Source organism: Erithacus rubecula (assembly GCF_903797595.1).
Source record: "Erithacus rubecula genome assembly, chromosome: 10".
NCBI lineage: Eukaryota > Metazoa > Chordata > Aves > Passeriformes > Muscicapidae > Erithacus > Erithacus rubecula.
Window position 1 is genome coordinate 21,723,982 of NC_136662.1, and position 19,965 is coordinate 21,743,946.

Consider the following 19,965-nt stretch of genomic DNA (forward strand, 5'->3'; position numbering starts at 1 on the left):
CTGAATATCCAGTTTCATGGCTTGCTTGTAATTAGCTAGATCTTAAAGTATTCCCTCGTGGGTTTTTTCAGATTAGATGCAAAAATCCATTCAGATTGCTGTAAGACATTTGGGATAATACTTTTAGTTTAATGGTAATATATTTTTCCTTGTTGCAGTACATGTCCCTGCTCTAAATGTTCCATAACATTCAAACACTGTGGGGGTTGGGTTTGTTTTTCTTTTAACATCTTCGTATCATCACCAAGCTTTAAGCTCTTTCCATTTGGAAATTCTCTTCTTCAATCCTTCATATTACTTAGCTGTTCTTTCTCCTCACTGGGATGGTTGTGACTTAAATTCAAGAGTGGGAACATGATGTTCAAGAGACTCTGGCAAGGGTGTTATTATATTTCTTCTTGATATTTGATTTGCTGTCTAATCTGAAGCAATAGTAGCTTCTATCTGGATTGAAATACTTCACTAAACATACATTTTATGCAGAAAAAAAAATATTTAAAAAAAAATCAGATTTTTAAACTCCTGTCTGAAAATCCAGCTCTTATTCTTACAGCCTCCAGTACAGTTCCTTGGAAGGCGAATCAGTTTTGTTTCCACTGTTTTGTGTAATAAAGGATGAAAAGCTTGGAAGCAATCCAGAGCATTGATTTGAGATGATTTTGCTGTAGCTTTTGCCTTTCCTTTCCTATTCCTGCCACAAAAGTATCTGAGAAATGAAGCATGAATGTTGTTGTGCAACTTATTCTCCTATTACATGAAAGCTGTCAGCTGGTAAAAGTGTATTTCTCCTTTTTTCCCCATCCTTACCCAGTTTTGTAGCTTGATTTGTGTCTACCCACCTTCCCAGCTGAGGAAAAAGGGAGACATGCCCAGCAAGAGATTGCTATAATGTTATAAAAGCAAGGATTTTTTTTTTTTTGTTGTGGGAGGCATAATTATTGAGGATATACTGGAGTCTACAAAGGCTTTAGTTGCTGAGCAGTATCAGAATTTGAGAATTTAAGTATTTGCATTATATATCGAAGTTCTATTGGTTTTATACCCTTGTTTCAACATTACTTGCAGAAATAGTCAATATTTATAGCCTTCTAGAAATCTTTGACATTGTCCACCAAATAGATGGCAGGAAGCTGACTGCTCTTGTGGTAGAAAGAAGCACTTAAGTCTATCACATTACCTGATTTAAATAACGATTCATAAACTGCAGCCCTTAAAAACTAAAAGTTTTAGAGCTTTGTAAATTTGATGTTGAAAAATGCCTAGAGAGATATTTTTGTGTGAATTCTTGGTCTATGCTGGTTTCTTCAGTGATGTCTATAAACTGCTGTGACAGCACTGTTTGTCCTAAGTTAACATTTTTCTGGGTCTTTTAGGCTTCTGATGATGCTGAAACAGTGAATTCCTCTATGCTATGCTCAGCTGTGCTTTTATATTGCAGAAAGCAGCTATGATCAGAGTAAAGCTGAGCTTCTGTCATCCTCCCTTTACCTGACCAGGTCTGGGCTGCATCTCATCCTCCCCTGACTGGTATAACTGCAGAAACTCCTCTGTGAGCCAGAGCTATTGCAGTGATTTTTCTGTCTTCCCCTCTCTTCCCTCTGCCTCCTTTCTATGTTGATGTATTGTATTGTGTTTTGAGTAGTTGAAACATGTGACCAGAGTGCAGGGAATGGTCCATGGTTGTGATTTTCCTGTCCCATGCAGGTCTTTCTTACACCAGCAGCATGCTTTGTTGTAATTGTCTGTTTTCCAGTCACACCATGGTTGTGCCATTTTTAATGGGACTTCCTGTACTCAATTTTTATGCTCATCCAAAAGCACCTCCTGGTTTTCTGTTTTTAAGGTTGTAGCTGCAGATTTCAAAGTATGTGTTAAACTTGAGAATAGCAAAGAAATAATTCTGTGAAACAGTATCTGTGTGGTGTTGATTTATTTTTTTCTTCCACTGGAAGAAATTGTTACTTTTAGCATCAATATGAATCTCTTATCTCAGCTGTATATGTGATACATGGCAAGTCTTTTGGAAGGAAAAAAATGGTCAGAAAAGGTCTCACTGTAAGGAGGGGAGGGATACTGATGCAGTTGAACACTCTTTTCCTTCTGTTTTAACAAGAAATTCCAAATAGCCACAACCTTGAGATTGACCTGCTAAATTGACAATGATTTTATTGGCTTAGTAAGTGGTTACATTTTTATTCTTCTATTTTGATTTTTTTTTTTACAATTCAAGACAAAATATGGTTTCTACCTTAAACTAGTAGCTCCAGAGCTTTATCAGTGGGATCTACAATATAAATAATCCTTTGCTGTGAGGATGGTGAGGCCCTGTTACATTTTACCCAGAGAAGCTGTGGCTGTCCCACCTCTGGAAGTGTTCAAAGTCAGGTTGGATGGGGTTCTGAGCAACCTGGGATAGTTGAAGGTATCCCTGCCCATGGCAGAGGGTTGTAATGAGATCATCTTTAAGGTCTTTTCCAAACCAAACCATTCTGTGATTCTGTAATTAATTTTAAATGCAAATATACCCTAAAAGCCATTTTCACAGAATATGCCATGTGCAGTATTGTTTAGTGTTGCTATTATTAATATTTAAGTATTACTCTCTAGTGAAAAACCATATACTTGGAGATTTGTCCCATACTCAGAAGTTTTAATTCTGTTTAATTACAGAATTACACATTATATATGGATTTCCCTTGTCACACAAGTTTCCACCCAAAGCTATGTTTCTGTGCTGATTTTAAAGCTTACTAAAAAGGCTTTTGAGCTTAGGTAGCAATAGAAGGAACAGTTTAGTTGATTTCTCAAGATCACAGATTAATCTTACCAACACCTTGTACACAGGAGACCTTTTGATGCTTTTGCTTGGGCATGACTTTGTGTCTTGTGACTGCACAGGAGTTTCCTGTAGGAACAGGGAGCTCAGGCTGGTCAGACACCTGCAGAGCAAAAGGGGAGTTGATTTATGTGTGTGAGTGGAGAATGGCATCAGGGGGAGGATAAGGAGGAGGGAAAATAATCATTGTGACAACTCCAAAGTTATGATATAGAGGAAATAATGTTCAACCTACTGCCAAATGTGGGAGCTGCCTGTGATAGAAGGGGATTTGTAAGCTGTGGAGGTACAGTGTTTTGCTAGGCTTGTATGCAACTCTGCTTCATCTTGCATGTTTTTCTATGGTTTGAAAGGCCTTCAGTGACTTTAAATAGCAATTTATTTAGCCGTGGAACAGTCCTGTGATGCGTGACTTTTCCACCTTATTGAGCACTACTGATAAAATCTCTCTCCATTGAGAGCAGTGGCAGAATTCCTATCGATCTCAGTGTAGCCAGGATTTCATCTCTATTATCTGGTGATTTGTGTGTAAAGTTACTACATTAGTTCTGCACTTGGCTGAGAAAATACAGGAATTTTGCATAGAAATCAGTGGAAGTTCTGTCAGAATAAAGGCTGCATAATTGACTCTATTGACTCTGTGGGTGTAATAGACTCTTCTTACTGAGTTCTGCCTGTAAGTAGGTCACAGTGAATGAAAATAAAACATGCATTTCTTTTTGTGACAGTATGGTGTTTTTATAAGCAATCTAGTAATTTTTTTTCACTAATTCTTCAGATTTTTCTTTCATCCTGATGCCCATGTAGATGCACACACACACACACACAAATAAGCACCAGTATGCAGATTCTGAGGTGATATATTCTGTGTGTATTCTGTCTTCCAAGTACTGCTGTGCATGACCTAGAAATGCTGGTGGTAAATGCTGTATTGTGGAGCAGAGTTGTTAAACTTGTTTATATCTAATCTTTAGATGCTATCAAGCTTAGGCTGGAAAAAGTAATCTGTTTTATGCTCTACTTTAACATTTGGTATACGTTATATAAACACAAATAATCTCTCCACAGCAAAATAAATATTACAGGAACTCTAAATTATAAAATTTATTCTCTATTTGAGAAATTAATAGAGGCTGAGAGCATCTAATGTAGTTGCATTTCATTTGCCTTCTTATCCTCATAGAACATAACTTTTTAAAATCCCTGACATATCTCATTTAGCAGTTTGGGAAGTTAAGATATAAAGGACTGTTTCATAAAATAAAAGGGAGTTTTAAACCACAATTTTTTAAACCACAAAATTACAGAAATTCTTCAGTAGAAGTGGTAATTCTTGTGTTTAGTAATTTTAAAAATTCTATAATTTTCTCTTTGATCAAATAATTGCTTTTCTTTCTTTGAACTTTCTCTAGGAAAGATTCAGATTTTTTCTTAGCATAAGATTTATGTTAAAATATCTTAGGAATAAGCTCAACCAGACAGATCACAAAAAATACGCATTTAAAAATCATATTAAAACTCACTGTAATGAATGACATAGTTTTCAAGTGTGTTTCTTTGAACTAATCATAAATAGGACTGTGATCATATTAAGTACCCTGTGCTTGTCTTAGATATGCCTGAGATGTCACAGTAAATTATACAGGTGTCTTTCAAAGGATGCACCATAGACACAGAGGAGTGAGGGCTTAGGCAAATGGGAACAATCTAGTTTGTAAATACTAATTCTACTCAGGGGGAAAAAAAAAAGTAAAAATAGCTTAACTGACTTAATCACAGTAAATTGCAATGTTTCAGCCATTAATGATTCCAGTCTCTTGCACACAGCAGTGATGATGCAGCTCTGTGTGGATTTAGCTTCTTTCACGTGCAAATGTTCACTGTTAAAATGCAGTAAAAACTGAATTAGAATTCCAGCACTTAAAATAAGAGAAGAACACAGGCACTGTTAGTGTTCTCTCAGCTGCAGACATAGCATGGCTATTTCTGTGGATAGTTAGTGCTCTAGGACAATTTGAATTTCAGCTGATCAGGTAACTCTGGCATTAACCCTTCAGGCTATGAACTACCTTTATGTTTTTAAGTATCAGGTATTTCTTATGTCCAGGTGTCCTTCAGTGTATCTTGTTTGTTTTTTTATAATACTGTTATTCTAGAATCAGCCAAGAGAAAAGCAACTTGTTTATCTCTCTTGCCCTTCTTCACTTTTTAGGAGTTTTGTGCCAGGTAGGACCAGATAATACTCCTCTATTTTTGTATAAGCACAACACCAGTGTAATTCCTTGGATAAGAATTGCCTTTTCCCTAATGTTTTGTCAGAAATAAATTCTGGAGTTGCTTTCACATAGGAATTAAGCAAGGGATTGACTTTAAAATGGAGCCTGATCAAATAATGGAAAAGTTGGAGTGATTTCAGGATACTTGAGGCACAGGCAGGGCATTCTTGTCCCCACCTGCTGTAGAAAGCATCTGCAGATACTGAGTGGATATTAAGCAGTGTGCATCACAAACTACTTAGGTGCAAAGGTATTAGAGCTTTTTCTTTGGCCAAAGTTGCCTTCTTTAAATGAAATCAGCTTGGATATTTAGCTTTCCCTGCAGATGGGTAGATAATGATCTCTGACCATTGTGTGTAGATTTTTCCCATAAATTCTTTCTGAGTGTGTTGACTAATCTCTTTTTTGAATGTTCCCATTGATTTATTTTTTTTTCCATCAGTGATCTTTTGGCAGCTGTTCAGTTCTAAATTGCTTTTACCATTAGGGAGCTTTTACTTGCACCTAATCTCGCAGCAGCCATTTTGATTAGATTTAATATAACTTTTCTTGCATCTTGCTTTACTAAAAACTGCATCCTGATGGTTTTCTTCGTGGTTTTCTTAAGAGTCTATGGAGGAGAGCCAGGAGAATCTGCTGCTGATGATAGATGGTCTGAAATTAAACCAGTGTCCTGAACAGAGTGCTTAAAAGGTTTTGATGCTGTGTTTCCATGCAGCAAGCAGTTTTCTCATGGCAGTGTTCCTGGATTTATCATGCCTGAGACTTTCTCTAAGTAGCAGGATTGATGAGCTTCATGTGTGCTCCCTAAGGATTGATCATGCTATGCCAGAAGATTGGAATGTCTAATATATGAGGAAAAAATACAGCTCTTCCCCCCCTCTGCTGAGCCCCGGTAGGGAGAGCTATAAAGAGCTTATTGGAGAAGCAGAAGTTTCAAATATTTAGTTTATTAATGAGCATGGGAAAGTCAGTTTCATTTTGGAACTGATTGATTTCTAGGTCTTCCCTGCTGCTGTAAGGCCTCTCTATTCTGGTGGGGATTCAGATCCAAGCCAGAATGTGATAACCTTTGTTAATGGGCTACTGTATATTGAGATTAGTGTTTAACTAATACTGTGACCTCTTTTTGCTGGCAGTATGGAAGATCACAGGAATCCTGCTGCAATACAAGGATTAATTCACTGGTCTGTAGCTTGATTGTTTCCTTTTTAGTTTAAATAATCGTGGGAAAAAAACCCTTCAACATAGGATATTTGTCTCCCATGAATTACTTAATAGCCCCTCAGTGTACCTCAATTCCCCAGTAAGATGTTTTTTGGGACTGGGAGATGGTGGTTAAAAAAAACCAGCACAGCAAAACAGAAAACAAACCCAAGAAACCTTACACACATTGAAATAATGCTAACCACTGTTTTTTTGAACACACCTTTGAACATTTAAAACACTGATACATTTCAAATACTGATAGATTAATGACACAGGTAGCTATATATGTTTAGTGGTGACTGCTACAGGAAGAATAAACTTGATTGATATGTATAGCAGGACTAGGCCAAGGAGCCTGGTTTTGGTAAGCAGAACAAAAGGAACTAAGAAGCATTAAGATTGATTCTAGTTGACTAGTTCAGTAGTTGCAATTAGTGTTAAGGTGTAATCTATGCTGTGCAAAAAGAACAGTGTTTGTTTGTGCATGTGTGTACAGAATGTGAAAAGAAAAACTGTGATTTGCATGTTGCAAAATTTATTTAGTGTAATGCAGTCACTGGGCAGGGTTCACAGAGCCTCTGTCCCTCCATCCTGTCTGCTTTCACTGCATTATAAACTTGTCCTCAGTGCCTGCTTCAGCTTCTCAATTAAAATATGGATCACCAGTAAGAAGAGTCCTGTGAGTTAGTTCTTTCTAATGAGCTATTGAGAGTATCAAAATGTCATATCCAGCTTTTTAATATTTGCTGCATTTTCTGCAGGAAAGTCACCTGCTGTTCTCAGTAACATTTGATTACTTTAACTTCTTCCTCTTTCTGTGTGGCTTTCTCTGTGCATCTGAAAGCACTTTGGTAGCCACTTCCCCTTATGTCTAGTTTTAATTTGTTCAGATTAATGGTATTGTGGCCAAAATGCCTGTGGCAATTTCTCATACTCTGTTATTTTAAAAGAACAGTGAATAAGTATTGTCTTGTAGTAGATTGGAAAAATTTGTATTTTCAGGGAAAAAATAGATAGATTTCAGTCTTTTACCTTGTGTGTAGTAGAAGTTTTGCCCCACTGTTTTGTGAGCCACCTCATCAGTTAGGCTCCAGGCAATTTTATATATTAAAAAGATATTCTTAATTAATCTCACTAACACATACATTGTCAATTCTTTCCTGATGGTTTAGTTAACTTGTCATAATTAGTGTATATATGCTGAAGTTAACAGTGTAGTATGCCTATATTAAAATTGTTAGGGTTATCTTTGGGGAATTTAAAAAAAAATCTACAAATTCAGAAGACTTGGGGCATTTTTAAGTAGCGATAGGTTTAAGCTGCAGAATTTCAAAAAGTAAAAGCAATGGAAACAAAAAGATAAGGAAGGGAACATTTAAACAAAGCATTTTGAGCTGGAGAGTACATTTCAGTATAACCTAAGGATATTTCCTCTAAACTCCTTAAAAATAAGTGAGATAGAAATCTCAGTTCACTGATTCATAATAGGTGCTAGATCACTTAAATTTTCCTTGCTTTTATCAGGCTTCCTGTTTCTTTTAATATCTTCCCTTTGAATGGGGAACTAGAAACAATTGTTGATAACTATTCTCAATCCGTTTGGAGGCCAGTTTGTTTAGAGTCTATTTAATGCCTCTGGAATTGTCCCTTTTTTCTTTACCTGGAGTCCACTGACTCTGCTCCTTTGTTTTTAAGCACTCCTGGAGCACAGCAAGGAACTGTTTCAGAGTAGTGAAGTAGAGGTGACATGTCTGTACTGGGGATAGGAGGGAAAGAAAGCACTTTTAGTGTAGGATTTTCTTCATTTTAATGTTTGTTGTATATTTAGGATTATTCTTTGTGCTTCATTATTCACACCAGTGACCTGTTGGGGGGTTTATCCTGTATTATGAATCTATACCTGAAAGTTATTATGTCCATACTGAAGTAGAGTTACTGGGTAATTTATTACAGGTTATTTTCTTGTAAATAAGAAAATTTTAAAATTACTAAATGAATTAAGTGAGGAATGTTTGTGCAAACTCTTTACCTGCGTTCCCCTAAAGCTGGACAAAGGGCAGAGCTGTAACCACAGAAGAAAAAACACAATACTAAGACAACTGGAATTATGTGCTTGGTGCTTAACAAAGACAGTATGGTTAATTTCCATATTCAATATGAACATCAGATCTGTTTGCCTATGCCTTTTAGTAAATAAGACTGCATGTGATTTGACAGTATCTTCTGAATACTTTTTCAGCTCGAGATGCAGATGAGAGGGAGAAGTGGATCCACGCTTTAGAGGACACCATCCTCCGCCATACCCTCCAACTTCAGGCAAGTTTCACTTTCAGTTTTCACTTGTTTTACTTTTTTTTTTTAAGCAATGAAATATAGTGGCATGGCTGCTAATATCCAACACATCCTGTATAATATCTGACTATTCTATAGCCTATACAATTGGATACAGTAAAACATCTGTTTAGGTTCGAGTCTGTCGCATTTTTCTTGTCATACCCTGATGGAAAGTCAGAATGAGTCTTTCCTTTATTAACTCATACTTATTATATATATAGTTACCATTAACTCTATTTATGATGTATATTTATGGTAAGGTTCTGGATTTATTGTTGTATATTTGATTTGCATTTTGGTTGGGGATTTTTGTTATTTTTTGGTAAAAGTAGGAGTCCTTTTTTGGGTCAAGCCTCTTGTGTGCATGTATGACACTAACTTGGAAATTAAAATGAGATAGCAGCATTGAACCTCTTTCTGGATGACAACAATGGTAAATAGCTCATTTGATGCTGGATATCAGTGTGTAAGCTGGGTAGCAGTGGTTTTCTGGTTCTAAAGACAGATGGTTGGATTGAGGATGGTTCTTAGCTTTAATTACTGAATGTCAGGAGTTGGACTCTGTCATCATTGTGGGTCATTTCCAGCTCTGAATATTCTGTGGTTCTATGATCTAAGATCAGTTTCTTGATATTCTAGAACTGGACATCTCTATGAGACTTGCTGCACATTTATTTTTGCCCTACAGAGAAACCCAAACTCTCATGAAAGGGATTTGGTTTGTACCATATAAGTGTCTGTTGCCAGTGTAGAAATCATAAAGCAGGTGTTCATTATTTGTGTTGAATAAAGCTTTGGCTGTGCTTTTGTAGTATGGCAAGAGAATTAGGTCTCTTAACATTTGGTTCAGTGTGAAAAAGGAGTAAAATCTCTAATATCACAAAAAGAGAAGCTTATGAAGACTGATTTAGATGCCATTTCCCCAATCTAAAGAGTTCTAGAACATCCAACTTTAGACACTTGTACTACCTCGGTAAATTTACGTATTGGACAGTGGGTGTCAACCTTTTTTCATCCATTAAAAATCACTACAAATTTTCTAGATAATAGAAGATCCCTGGATCAAAATTCCCATTTGACAATTAGCTTTTTACTCCTCATAAAATGCCATGAGTATGTTAAAAGTAATCTCTCCATTTGGACACACAATATGTGGATGTAGAAGGGCTGAGCCCCCTCCCACGGGATGCCTCTTTCCCCATCCTCAGCTTAGAAATTGAATAGGTTAATGTGAGTGGTCCTGTTTAGGGTCTGAAATGAAGTAAAAGGAATCTGTGTTGTTTTCTCCACCTGGAAGGCTTTTTATGACATGGAGATACAGAGTCAAGGAATGAAACACTAGAATATTACATTAATTTCATCAAAATGTACACTTCCATACTCTCTAGAAATTGTGAGTGGCAGAAATAGATTTCATGATATCAGCTAATAATGGAACTGTTTCCCATTACATAACTGTTCACGTTCCTGGTGTTTTTCAAAGGAGTAAGATATATTTAGGGGGAAAAAAAAGAAGCCCAAGTTAGTAATTTGTCTAGTAGTGTTTGAGGGAATAATTGAAAAACCAGAATAGAGTACTAAGAAAAGCCAGAATAGAGTACATACTCTTAAGGATATTCACTGTTGGATGTAATACTTTGTGGGCCACTGCTGTGTACTCACCACTCATTTATAAGAACCTTTTTCAGCGTATGGGTAATGTAACCTTTTAGCGTCTGGCCCTTGTTTGTGGAGTGGTGTTCACTTACACCCCCATTCAGGAACTGCGAAGGTTTGCACGGGGGCTGCTGAGCAGGCACTGATTTAAGAAGGAAACACGACTGCGTCTCCTTGCCAAATCTCCCTCTTTCATGGCTTAGGAGGTGAGGTCTTCATTCTGTTCACTATCACGGATGGGACGTGCGGGCGGAACGAGCAGGGGCCGAAGTTTCGGGGGATGCTCGCGGGGCCGAGCGCGGGGTGAATCCAGGCAGAAACATCCCCTCCATGGCCGGCCAGGCCCTGCTGGGCTTCCCCGCTCCGTCCCTCCCTCCCCCTGCCGTGGCTCTCGGGGCCGGGCCGGTCCCGCTCCAATCTCCGTTCGCCTGGTCCGTGACGCGCTCGGCGGGGCCGCGGCCGGGGGTCCTGCCCTGCCCATCCCTGCCCATCCCTTCCCATCCCGCCCCTTCCCGCCCTGCTGGAGGCGGCGCTGCCGGGGCCCGGCGGGCGGGCGGCCCCGCTCCTGCGCTGCGCTGCGCTCCGCTCGTAGCGCCGAGGGATGGCCGGTGTGAGTACGGGGCAGCAGGGGCGGGGGGCAGCAGGGACAGGGGGCAGCAGGGACGGGGCTGCGGGTGTCCCTGGGGCAGCGCCGGGCCCCTCCGGAGCGGGCAGCGAGCCCCTGCCCTTGGCGGCCGAGGGCGCTGGCGCTGCCCGTCCCCGCCCGGGCACCGCGGGCAGCGGGCACGGAGCGCCCGGGTGGCTCCGGCAGCAGAGGGGGCCGCGGGGTCCGTGTGCCCGCGGGGATGCTGCTGGCCGCATACACAGACACGCCTTGGCTTCAGTAGCCCTTGGCTAAAACGGCGCTTCGTGAACTTGATGTTCTTTCGCTTTCCTTTTCTTTCCGGCGAAACAGTCAAGCGGGTTCGTTGGGGGATTATTGGCTCAGCGGGATGGCGGGGTTTGAGTGCCGCGGCACAGATTATTTTCTATAAAGGCATTTTCTTAGGTTATAGTTTCTGTCGCTAACTAAACATGTGGTTGACAGTCACTTAAAACCTTTAGGCATATATTTTTTGCCCAAGTTGTATCTTTTCAGAGTCTTTTTTTCCATGCTGCTTTCAGTCTGCCTGTGCTGGTACAGGAGTGCTCAAGTTTGAAAGTCAGACTTAAAGTTGACTTCACTGTACCAAAAACTCATTTGAGCTGTGAGAAACTGTACCAAAGCCCAAGTGGTTCGTGCATTGTGTGAACCAAATCAGGAAGGATTATGAGTTAATGCGAGGTGGAGAGGTGAAGTGCTGTCTTTGTGTTCTCTAGTCCGATTAATCTTGCTGATTTTATTTTTGCCTAAATGTTCTGTTGTTTTGTCCTTCCTTCCATTATTTATAGTGTAAGTGTTTTTGAAACACAGAATAAAACACACTTCTTCTGTCCCCTTCCCCCAAACCTTAAAATGAGCTACAGTCAAGGAACTGAGTCATAAATACACAGAATGTGCAAAACTGTCCAGGGGGCTGACAATTAGTAATGTTGTATCCAAAGGGAACAACAATAGGGAGGAAATGTTTCAGATACACTTGAAGCTGATTTGTTTGAATTTTGGAACTGAAGCATGCTGTTTTCTTGTATGCACTTGTATTAATTTGATTGCTAAAAATACACATTGTAGTTCTAGTATTAGCTTTGTCTATGGAAAAAGTCATTGAACAGATGGTGTGTTAATACTGGAATTGCCATCCTGAACCCCCCAGCGTTTTCCCCTTATCCCCCAAATTGTTATTATTGTGACATTAGCAGGCCTTTGGCTTTGCAGTGGCAGCACAGCAGTTGCCTCATACCCACAGGACCTAAGGGGAAGGGTATGCATGGGGTGAAGGCATATTGTGGCTAAAGTTTCATGTTTGTGTGGGGAGAAAAGTTGTTGCATTTTCTTCAGTTCCTCAGCAGCATCTCATGTCAGCCAGCAGTCCCATTCAGACAGGGCATGTCCTGCTTTCCTTGCTGTCTGTCAAGTACATCCTGGGAGCACTCTAGTGCTTCAAGTACTTCAGGGCAGTGGAATTTGGCTCTGGAATTGTCTCGTGAGTTATAATGGATAGTTCATGTCTTAGGACCACAATAACAGAGTAGCTTCTTTATTTGATCTACACTAAGCTACTTCAGCCTCTAAGTGGACTCCAGAGTTAAAGGGACTGAAATTTTGAAGGTGGGCCATTTCTAATGGGACCATGAAAGTAACAGGAATTAAGTGAAAATTAATTGCTTTGTAGGTTGATAATTCCATAATTTAAAAAAGATGTTTACTTTCTAAGTAACAAATGGTAAAAAAACTTGATTCCAATAAGTGGTCTGTGCTGGCTGCTGTTAAGAGTAGATAACAATGGCTTAAACACTGAATTATACCATGGCTTCACCAAAATGTGGGACTTGGTGCTGCAGCTGGAAGCAGTCCTGTCTCACTTCTAGCAAAAGGGAAGAGTCAGTGTGGCAAGAAGGGTAGAATTTGGAACTAAAAATTGCTTTTCCTGCTGCTCTCTCTGAGTTTATTTTTAACCCTGATTAGTTTCCACATTGAGTTGTTTATGTGACAAGGTAAATGTTTATGCTGACTCAAAAGAAAGGGCAGAGTAAAGGCTAGAGTAAACAGCAGGGAAACTGAGTTGTTTCCCCTTCATTTTTGGAACGTGTTTATGAAATGTTGATAGTAGGAGTTCACTTAGGATCACATTAACCAGGATTTTTTCTGACCTTTCTAAAGCTGCAAGCAAGAACACAAGGTAGAGTAAAACTTCCTTATATCTTAAGTATATTATACTTAAAGTATATTGTATTATTATTAACTGGCTTTTCAGTGCTGCTTCTAGTGTGAGTCAAGAATTCTTGCATAAAACTGAAACTTTTATGAGATTATGACTATATCCAGTGTACATGTTTTTCAAGTGCTAGTGGGAGGGCATAGGGTTGGCAGCCATGCTGCCCTGTTCAGATTTTGCTAATGAAATAATCAGGATAGTGTCTGAATACCCTAGAACATATGCATTATCTTCAGTGATTATAGATGATAAAAGTAAAGGAATGGGACTCTTAAGATACACCTGGTATTCATGAGGTTTCAGAAATGTTTTTCTTGAATTTTTTATCAGTGATCCTTATAGGCAATGTCCAGCTCATCAAAATGAAGCATGATGTAGGGAGGGGATATGTTTCTCATGAGATATTGTGGATGAAAGGAAAACATTCTTATTTACTCCTTCAAACTAACTTACACAGGGATTTTTTTTGTTGGATTTGGAATCCTAATTGGATGAAGAATGTGGAAGAAGTGTCTTCAAAAAGATTAGAAATTCTACTCTGTACTCTTCTATCTTCCTCCCCCAGGAAAGCTATTATTGTAATGCTTTTATTTGAGAAATATAGTTGAATTTTTCTGTTATGCTCCTTCTTAGAATGATGCAATCTTTTCATCTCATCCGAGTTTGAAAGAACTGGTTTAAATTAGGCTGAATTACTTCTCAGCATGGAGAAATGTTGAATACAAATGCATTAGAGATATGTGTGACTTCTAATTTGGAGGAGAAGGAAACAACATGAAACTCCCTTGGTGCTAGCAGTTCTGTAGTGAAAATAAGGCTCATGAAATGTATTTTTAATTATGTTATGTTTTGTTGTTGCCCTCCTATTTACCTCCTCAAAAAGAACAAAAAAAAAAATGTTGTGTATGAAGGGAATAATTTTGCACTACTGTTAGCATGGGAATTGTTTCCTCAACTCAAGACCAGCATGGAAACTTTCCTAATAAAACCATAATGTCTGCAAACACTGGCATTGAGATGTGCCCTGGAGAGTCTGGGCCTTAAACTTTTTATGTGTCCTGAAGGGGAGGACAGGAGTTGTGGGAGGGAGGGAGGATCAGGGAAAGAATGTTATGATACCTTTTTCTTTTTTCTCTAGAGTTCTTATCAGTATGGTTTTGTTGGTGGGAAGCAGTCAGACATCAACCAACTTGTTTTGACACCAAACTTCTTGGTTTGGGAGGTGTTGGCCAGACTGAAATTTTTTAAATGGCTTGCTTCTGAAGCTATTTTATCTGTTAATTCTTTTAAACTTACTGAACACAGAGTCTTTATTTGAGGTTAATAAAATATACTTACTAATAGATGTAGTTACTAAATGGAAAAACAAGTTACACTGCTTCAGACAGTAAAATAAAGTCAATGTATTCCTGATCTTCAGAAATAGTCTGAATTCCTGTTCTTTTCCATAATCTGAAGATACTTATTTTAGAATAGCAGTAGAATAGTCTACAGCTGGAGAAGGCATCAGGAAATCACCTGTTCCAAACACCTTCTCACTTCAAGGCACACTTTTACTTTAGATCAGGTTGTCAAAGGTCAAATCCAGTTGAGTTTGGAACTTTGCCCTTCAAGGGTGAAGGTTCAACAATATCTGCAGGCAGCCTGTTTGTCAGCCTGTGAATAGGTGAGCAGTGTATTTTACAAGTTCCTCATAAAATTTTGATTGCTAGTTGAGATGTGCAGATTCCTAATGTACAAGTTTACCAAGCTGTGAAATGCCATTCTAGTGACTGCTCACCTGTTTCTTTTGAAACCTCATTCCCTTCATGACAGGGAAGGAGAGAGTGTCCCCATTTTACCTTTACTGTGGCTTTGAGTGACCAGAAAATCAAGAAATAAGCATTTGTTGTGCAAACCTGCACTTTGTGTATCTCCTCCTTTTAACTTACTGCTGGGTTTGGAATACTGATTGATTCTGTTTGCTATTTATGCAGGCTGCTTCTGCTATGGTATTGCTCAACTTTTCCAAGTATCTTTTGGTTTTCAATTCTAAAACTGTGAGAATTTAAATTATTAACCTAATCTCATATAACACAGACTAACAAATTTGCTGAGAAGGTTATCAAATTTCATCTTAATTACCCAAGAGCAAACTAGCAAGGTTCTGCAGCTTTAAGTACCTGTGCTTTGCAAAATTATTCTAATGTTTCATCTCTGTTATGTTCAGCTTGACACTTTACTGGTTTTATGGCTTTTTCTTTACATTGTTTGAAGTTTTAATTTTCTAATAGAATTTCTGAGGTTGCAATTTTCACTCTGTGTTTTGTGTGGGTGTCTGCTCAGTTGTAGCACTGAATGTTTTGATTAGCTTTTCCCTTAGTTCTAAGAGCCTGAAATTTAAGAATGGCATTTTATCTTTAAGTCACCACTAGAAATACCAGATAGCTACATATTAGTAGTCACAGAGTGAGGACTGAATTAAAAATGTCTAATACAGGTAAAGTATTTTTTTTTTATTACAAACCCATCTGTGTAGAGCTGTTGTCAAGATCTGCATGCCTGTCTGTAGCAAATGATTAAAGAATAATATTTTCTACAGTCAGTAGATGGATTTGTGTTTTAGGCTGTGTGTGATACTGTACAAGTCATTCCACTACTGCATAAAAGTACTCACACTTCTAAAGAGCCATCAATAAAACTCTTACTGTGAGGGCCCAATATAATACAAAAATAGGAGAAATTGTCTGTTCTGACAGAGCAAACAATGCAAAAAAAAATACACTAATGTGGAATTTTAGAAAGACCGTTTGCCCATCTTCCTCCATGTGAAATGTTTCTCCCCACTGGTTGATCTTTACATGCCCAGACTCTAGAGATCCTCAGCAGTCAAACAGGAGTTAATGGTTTCAAAAGAGTGTGAAGCTGTCCTGTTTGAAATCAGTGTGAATACAGGTGAAAATATTGAGGCTGGTAGCAAAGCTGTCATGCTGTGATGTTCTCAGGATTATGTTCTAACTGATGGTTGCTTTTTTATCCTTCATGTGTTTTTCTTCCTAAGTATGTTCATCTTACATTCTACAGTTTTTTCTAGCTGAGTGTCCTTCAGTATTTGTTTCACAGGTCCATTTGCATTAAAGGTATTATATAAATAAACCTTTAATGTGTTTACATAGCATATGTGCACGAAGGCTGAAGTAATCAAGAATCCTCTCTTTTCTTTCCTCTAAATAAAGATGTGGTATGCCAGTGGGAATTTGTTTGGGTCTTTAAATCAATGGTGTATCTGTTTAAACATAGAGATTATGTTATATACAGAAGTGTGCTCTGAGTGTTGTATTATTAGGAGAAACAAATTTCCAAGCAAGAAAATATAAAAGTAATCATTCTCATCACAGTGATACATTGTCTTTGGTGGTTTATGTGCAACAAAATGTCACAATTCAGATGCAATGACAAGGATGCAAATCATTATAACTGTAAAGGAACTAGGGCAACCAGGACTAATAATTTTGAACTTTCCAGATCAAAAGTATTTAAGAAAATATTTAGCAGTTCTTAGCTAGGGTGCTGTGAGTTGAGCAATACTGTCTGAAGTGTGAAAAGTGCAGTTATCCTGTTGGGTAGGATTTGGGCTTCCCTAGCTGAAATGTAAGGATATGGAATCACAAGACAGTCTTAAAAAAATGTGAATTCTCCTTTATATTTTATAAAGAAACTTTAATCAGTGTAATTTAAGAGGATTTGTTCAATCAGAAGTAATGAAATACTCTGGTGTGTGATGATTATACCCCCTCTGAAAATGTGGACCAATTTGCTGCTACTGATTTAGCTGCAAATAGGAGCCAAATGTGTTCAGCTGTGTGCCTGTGTTTGCACGTGGCAGGATGAGAGGCAAGGCAGCATTTTCTCAGTCAGATGGCAGGCAAAACCATATTGTTGTTGTATTTTTTTCTCCTCTGAAACACTAATTAAATATTTGATTTTTATTTGTTTATTTATTTCTAGGGTGTGGATTCAGGATTTGTTCCCAGTGTTCATGATTTTGACAAGAAACTTACTGAGGCTGATGCTTACTTACAGATCTTGATAGACCAGTTGAAGGTATGGCAACTAAATGCTGCATTTACTATCTTGGGGGTCTGCTTATCAGGCTGGATTTCAAGGCCAGCTTGAAAGGAAGCACAACAGAGAGAGTCAGTCAAGATGAAAATGCCTTTCTCTTAGGATTGTTAAAAAGGAATTAAAAATTAGAGTGTCTCAAGCAGATTTATGTAAAAGGGTTTACAATGGCTGAAAGATTCTATTTTATATAAAACCTTTATGGAAATGGCAAGGTTAAATGTGTTAAATTTCATTTTAAAGCATAATTAAATCGTGTTGCTCATAGCATTTTAAAATCTATCTTGAGAAGGTTTTGTCAAGTGATGTGTAACTACAGTTGCAGATAGTTTCAGACTTTGTTGCAATGGTGGTTGATAATCTGTGCTTTGTCCTTGAGTGAAAGCGTTCTGTAGGAATGTTGTACAATACAGATCTCTTAAACTTTTTATTTTAAGAATAGCTGGGAATTTGAGGAACAGTGAGGTCATATCTCTCAGTATTCACCTTATTCAGAAAAACACTTTTTGCTGCTGCTTAGGACACCTTTTTCTCATGATTCAGCAGGTTAAAATTGCTGTTAAAATTGCTTCAGTTCTGCTGGGTTGGATTTTTTTCCCTGATATAATGTGCAAGTATTGCATGTGGGATATTCAGCAAAAATTCAGTTGGAGGATAGGGTGGAGAAGGGGGTGAGCACAGCAACAAAAATGAAGATAGGCAGAAGAGATGAAAACAAAATTCAGAGCTACCCTGCAAAGACTTGATAAGGAGCTGTCTTTGTCTGCCATTCTGAAGCCATCACTGCACTGACAGAAGGTATTTGAATCTTTACACCTTCTAATTGTTATTTCAGGCCAGCTGGGGGGAGGGGGATAGAAATTAATTAATAATGAAAGATGAGTCAGTTTGAGGATGGACAGAGACCAAGATCACAGTCTATTTTTGGAAGTAGGAATCAGCCCTCAAGGGAAAGGGAGCACATGAGTAGGTTTGAGGCAGGCAGTTGAGTGAAAAGCTGCAGCTCACTTCCTAAAAATTACATCCTCTTCCCTAAGCTACAAAGGGTGGATGTGATGAACTTTTGGCATTACCTGTAACTTTTCTCTTCCTTGAACAACTCCATGGTTGTTACTGTAACTGTAAGTTAAGGTAAGTGCTTTCAGCTCAGCTTGTGTTAAATACACATGCAGGCTTCTCAGTGAAGGTTTGTTTCACTTGGTTTTGTTGCATCTCATATCCCACTTTTAAGAAAATAAACATATATTAGTGCAAGGAAGTCATATCTTCCCCAAAAAATGTGCTTACGAATCTTGCATGATTTGGATCATGAACCTGAATCAAGGTACCTTGAAGGGTTGATGAGAGTTAAAGCTCTTTTGGTTAAATGCTTCCTATACCCCAAAGGTTTTTGCTGAAATAGAAGAAAGGCAACTGGGTGAGTTCAGTTATGTTACTTAACTTCACCTTTTTGTTCAAATCATGGTAGAATTGTCAGGCTTAGCTGTGAGATTTGGTCTCTTGTGGGATAGGATGATGTGAGAAATTAGTTACAAATAAGAAATTTTAGGCCAAAACAGCGCTGAATCCTAATACCAGTGTTGTATGACTTACTAAATGGTTTTGGTTTTGAGATATTGGTGTTTCTGTCTGATAACACTTTCAGTATTTTCACAAGTATCTCTTTCTTTTAGCTCTTTGATGAAAAACTCCAGAACTGCAAAGATGATGAACAGAGAAAAGCAAGTACATTTTATCTTTAAAATTGTTTATCAGATGTTTTTGTGCATCAGTTTGCTGCAGTAGGAATACTAATTACACATTTATTGAGTTGTCAAAATCAATTCAAGCAAGTTGAATAACTTAAAACAGTTGTGGTGTGACTGAGTTGCCAAAAAGAATTTAGTAGTAATGGCCATCACCGCATTAAAAAATGTTTCAGTCTGTCAGAAGTAATTGCTCCTTTTCTATCCAACAGTGTTGAAAACATTTGAACTTAAATTTGCTGGTTTTTAATCTTTAGCGAGGATGAGTGTTTAATGTTGGTAGGAATTACAAGGCTATTCCACAGGAAAAATAATAAATACTCCTAATCATGTATTTCACATAATCAGTCTGTATCCTGTGTAGGTCTGTGACACTGGAAATCAGAGAGTACCACAGTTTATTCACTGAAGGGAGGGTGCCAGAAATGTAGTAGTGGGGAGCCCTGCCCTTTAAGCAAGGGTGTAATTCAATTAAATGGCTTGTGTTCTTGCATCCTGTTTGTCCTGTTCCATCCCAAAATCAGCTCTGCAGGTCCGAGTTCAAGCACTGGTTAAGAAAGGCTGGCACATACCTTTGGTGGTGTGGGCTTGGCATTAAGTGTCATTTATTAATCTGTGTGTGTAGAGGAAGGATTTAACAATTCCTTATGAAGGGTTTATTAGAGAGGAATTGCTTCCCTTCAGCAAATGCAGTAATTCTGGTATCATGAAATAGTGGTGTATTTCATCCTTGTTCCCTCCCTGAATGTCTCTTGTGGCAAACAAGCTTTGTTCCCTTGGTGTTTGGTTCCCATTTTGAAAACTCTTTGATGCTTTCTGTAATAATTTTTACTTCTTTATAATGGCTGTGACCTTTCAAGTGTTATTCATCTTACCTGATGTGTTAGGTGGTGTCCTGGGGAGTTCTTTCTCATGTACAGGCTTTTAAAAGAACTTTGAAGTACATCTCTGTC

The 19,965-nt window shown here is 38.3% G+C and overlaps 1 protein-coding gene across 7 annotated transcripts in view; it reads left to right on the plus strand.

Moving 5' to 3' along the window:
* The window catches only part of OSBPL9 (oxysterol binding protein like 9), a 56,605-nt gene that overhangs the window by 16,113 nt on the left and 20,527 nt on the right, over positions 1 to 19,965 (plus strand). For 4 of the 7 annotated variants that reach the window (XR_013775395.1, XR_013775396.1, XM_079314537.1 and 1 more), the window contains exons 4-6: positions 8,561 to 8,637; positions 17,154 to 17,249; positions 18,941 to 18,988. Coding sequence is in view for 5 of the 7 variants with exons in the window: in XM_079314537.1 (XP_079170663.1) it covers positions 8,561 to 8,637; positions 17,154 to 17,249; positions 18,941 to 18,988 (221 nt within the window). In the remaining 2 variants the exon portion in view is untranslated. Of the gene's footprint in view, positions 1 to 8,560; positions 8,638 to 10,746; positions 10,922 to 17,153; positions 17,250 to 18,940; positions 18,993 to 19,965 lie in introns of those variants that run through there. The other 3 variants (XM_079314541.1, XM_079314540.1, XM_079314539.1) reach the window with 3 other exon arrangements.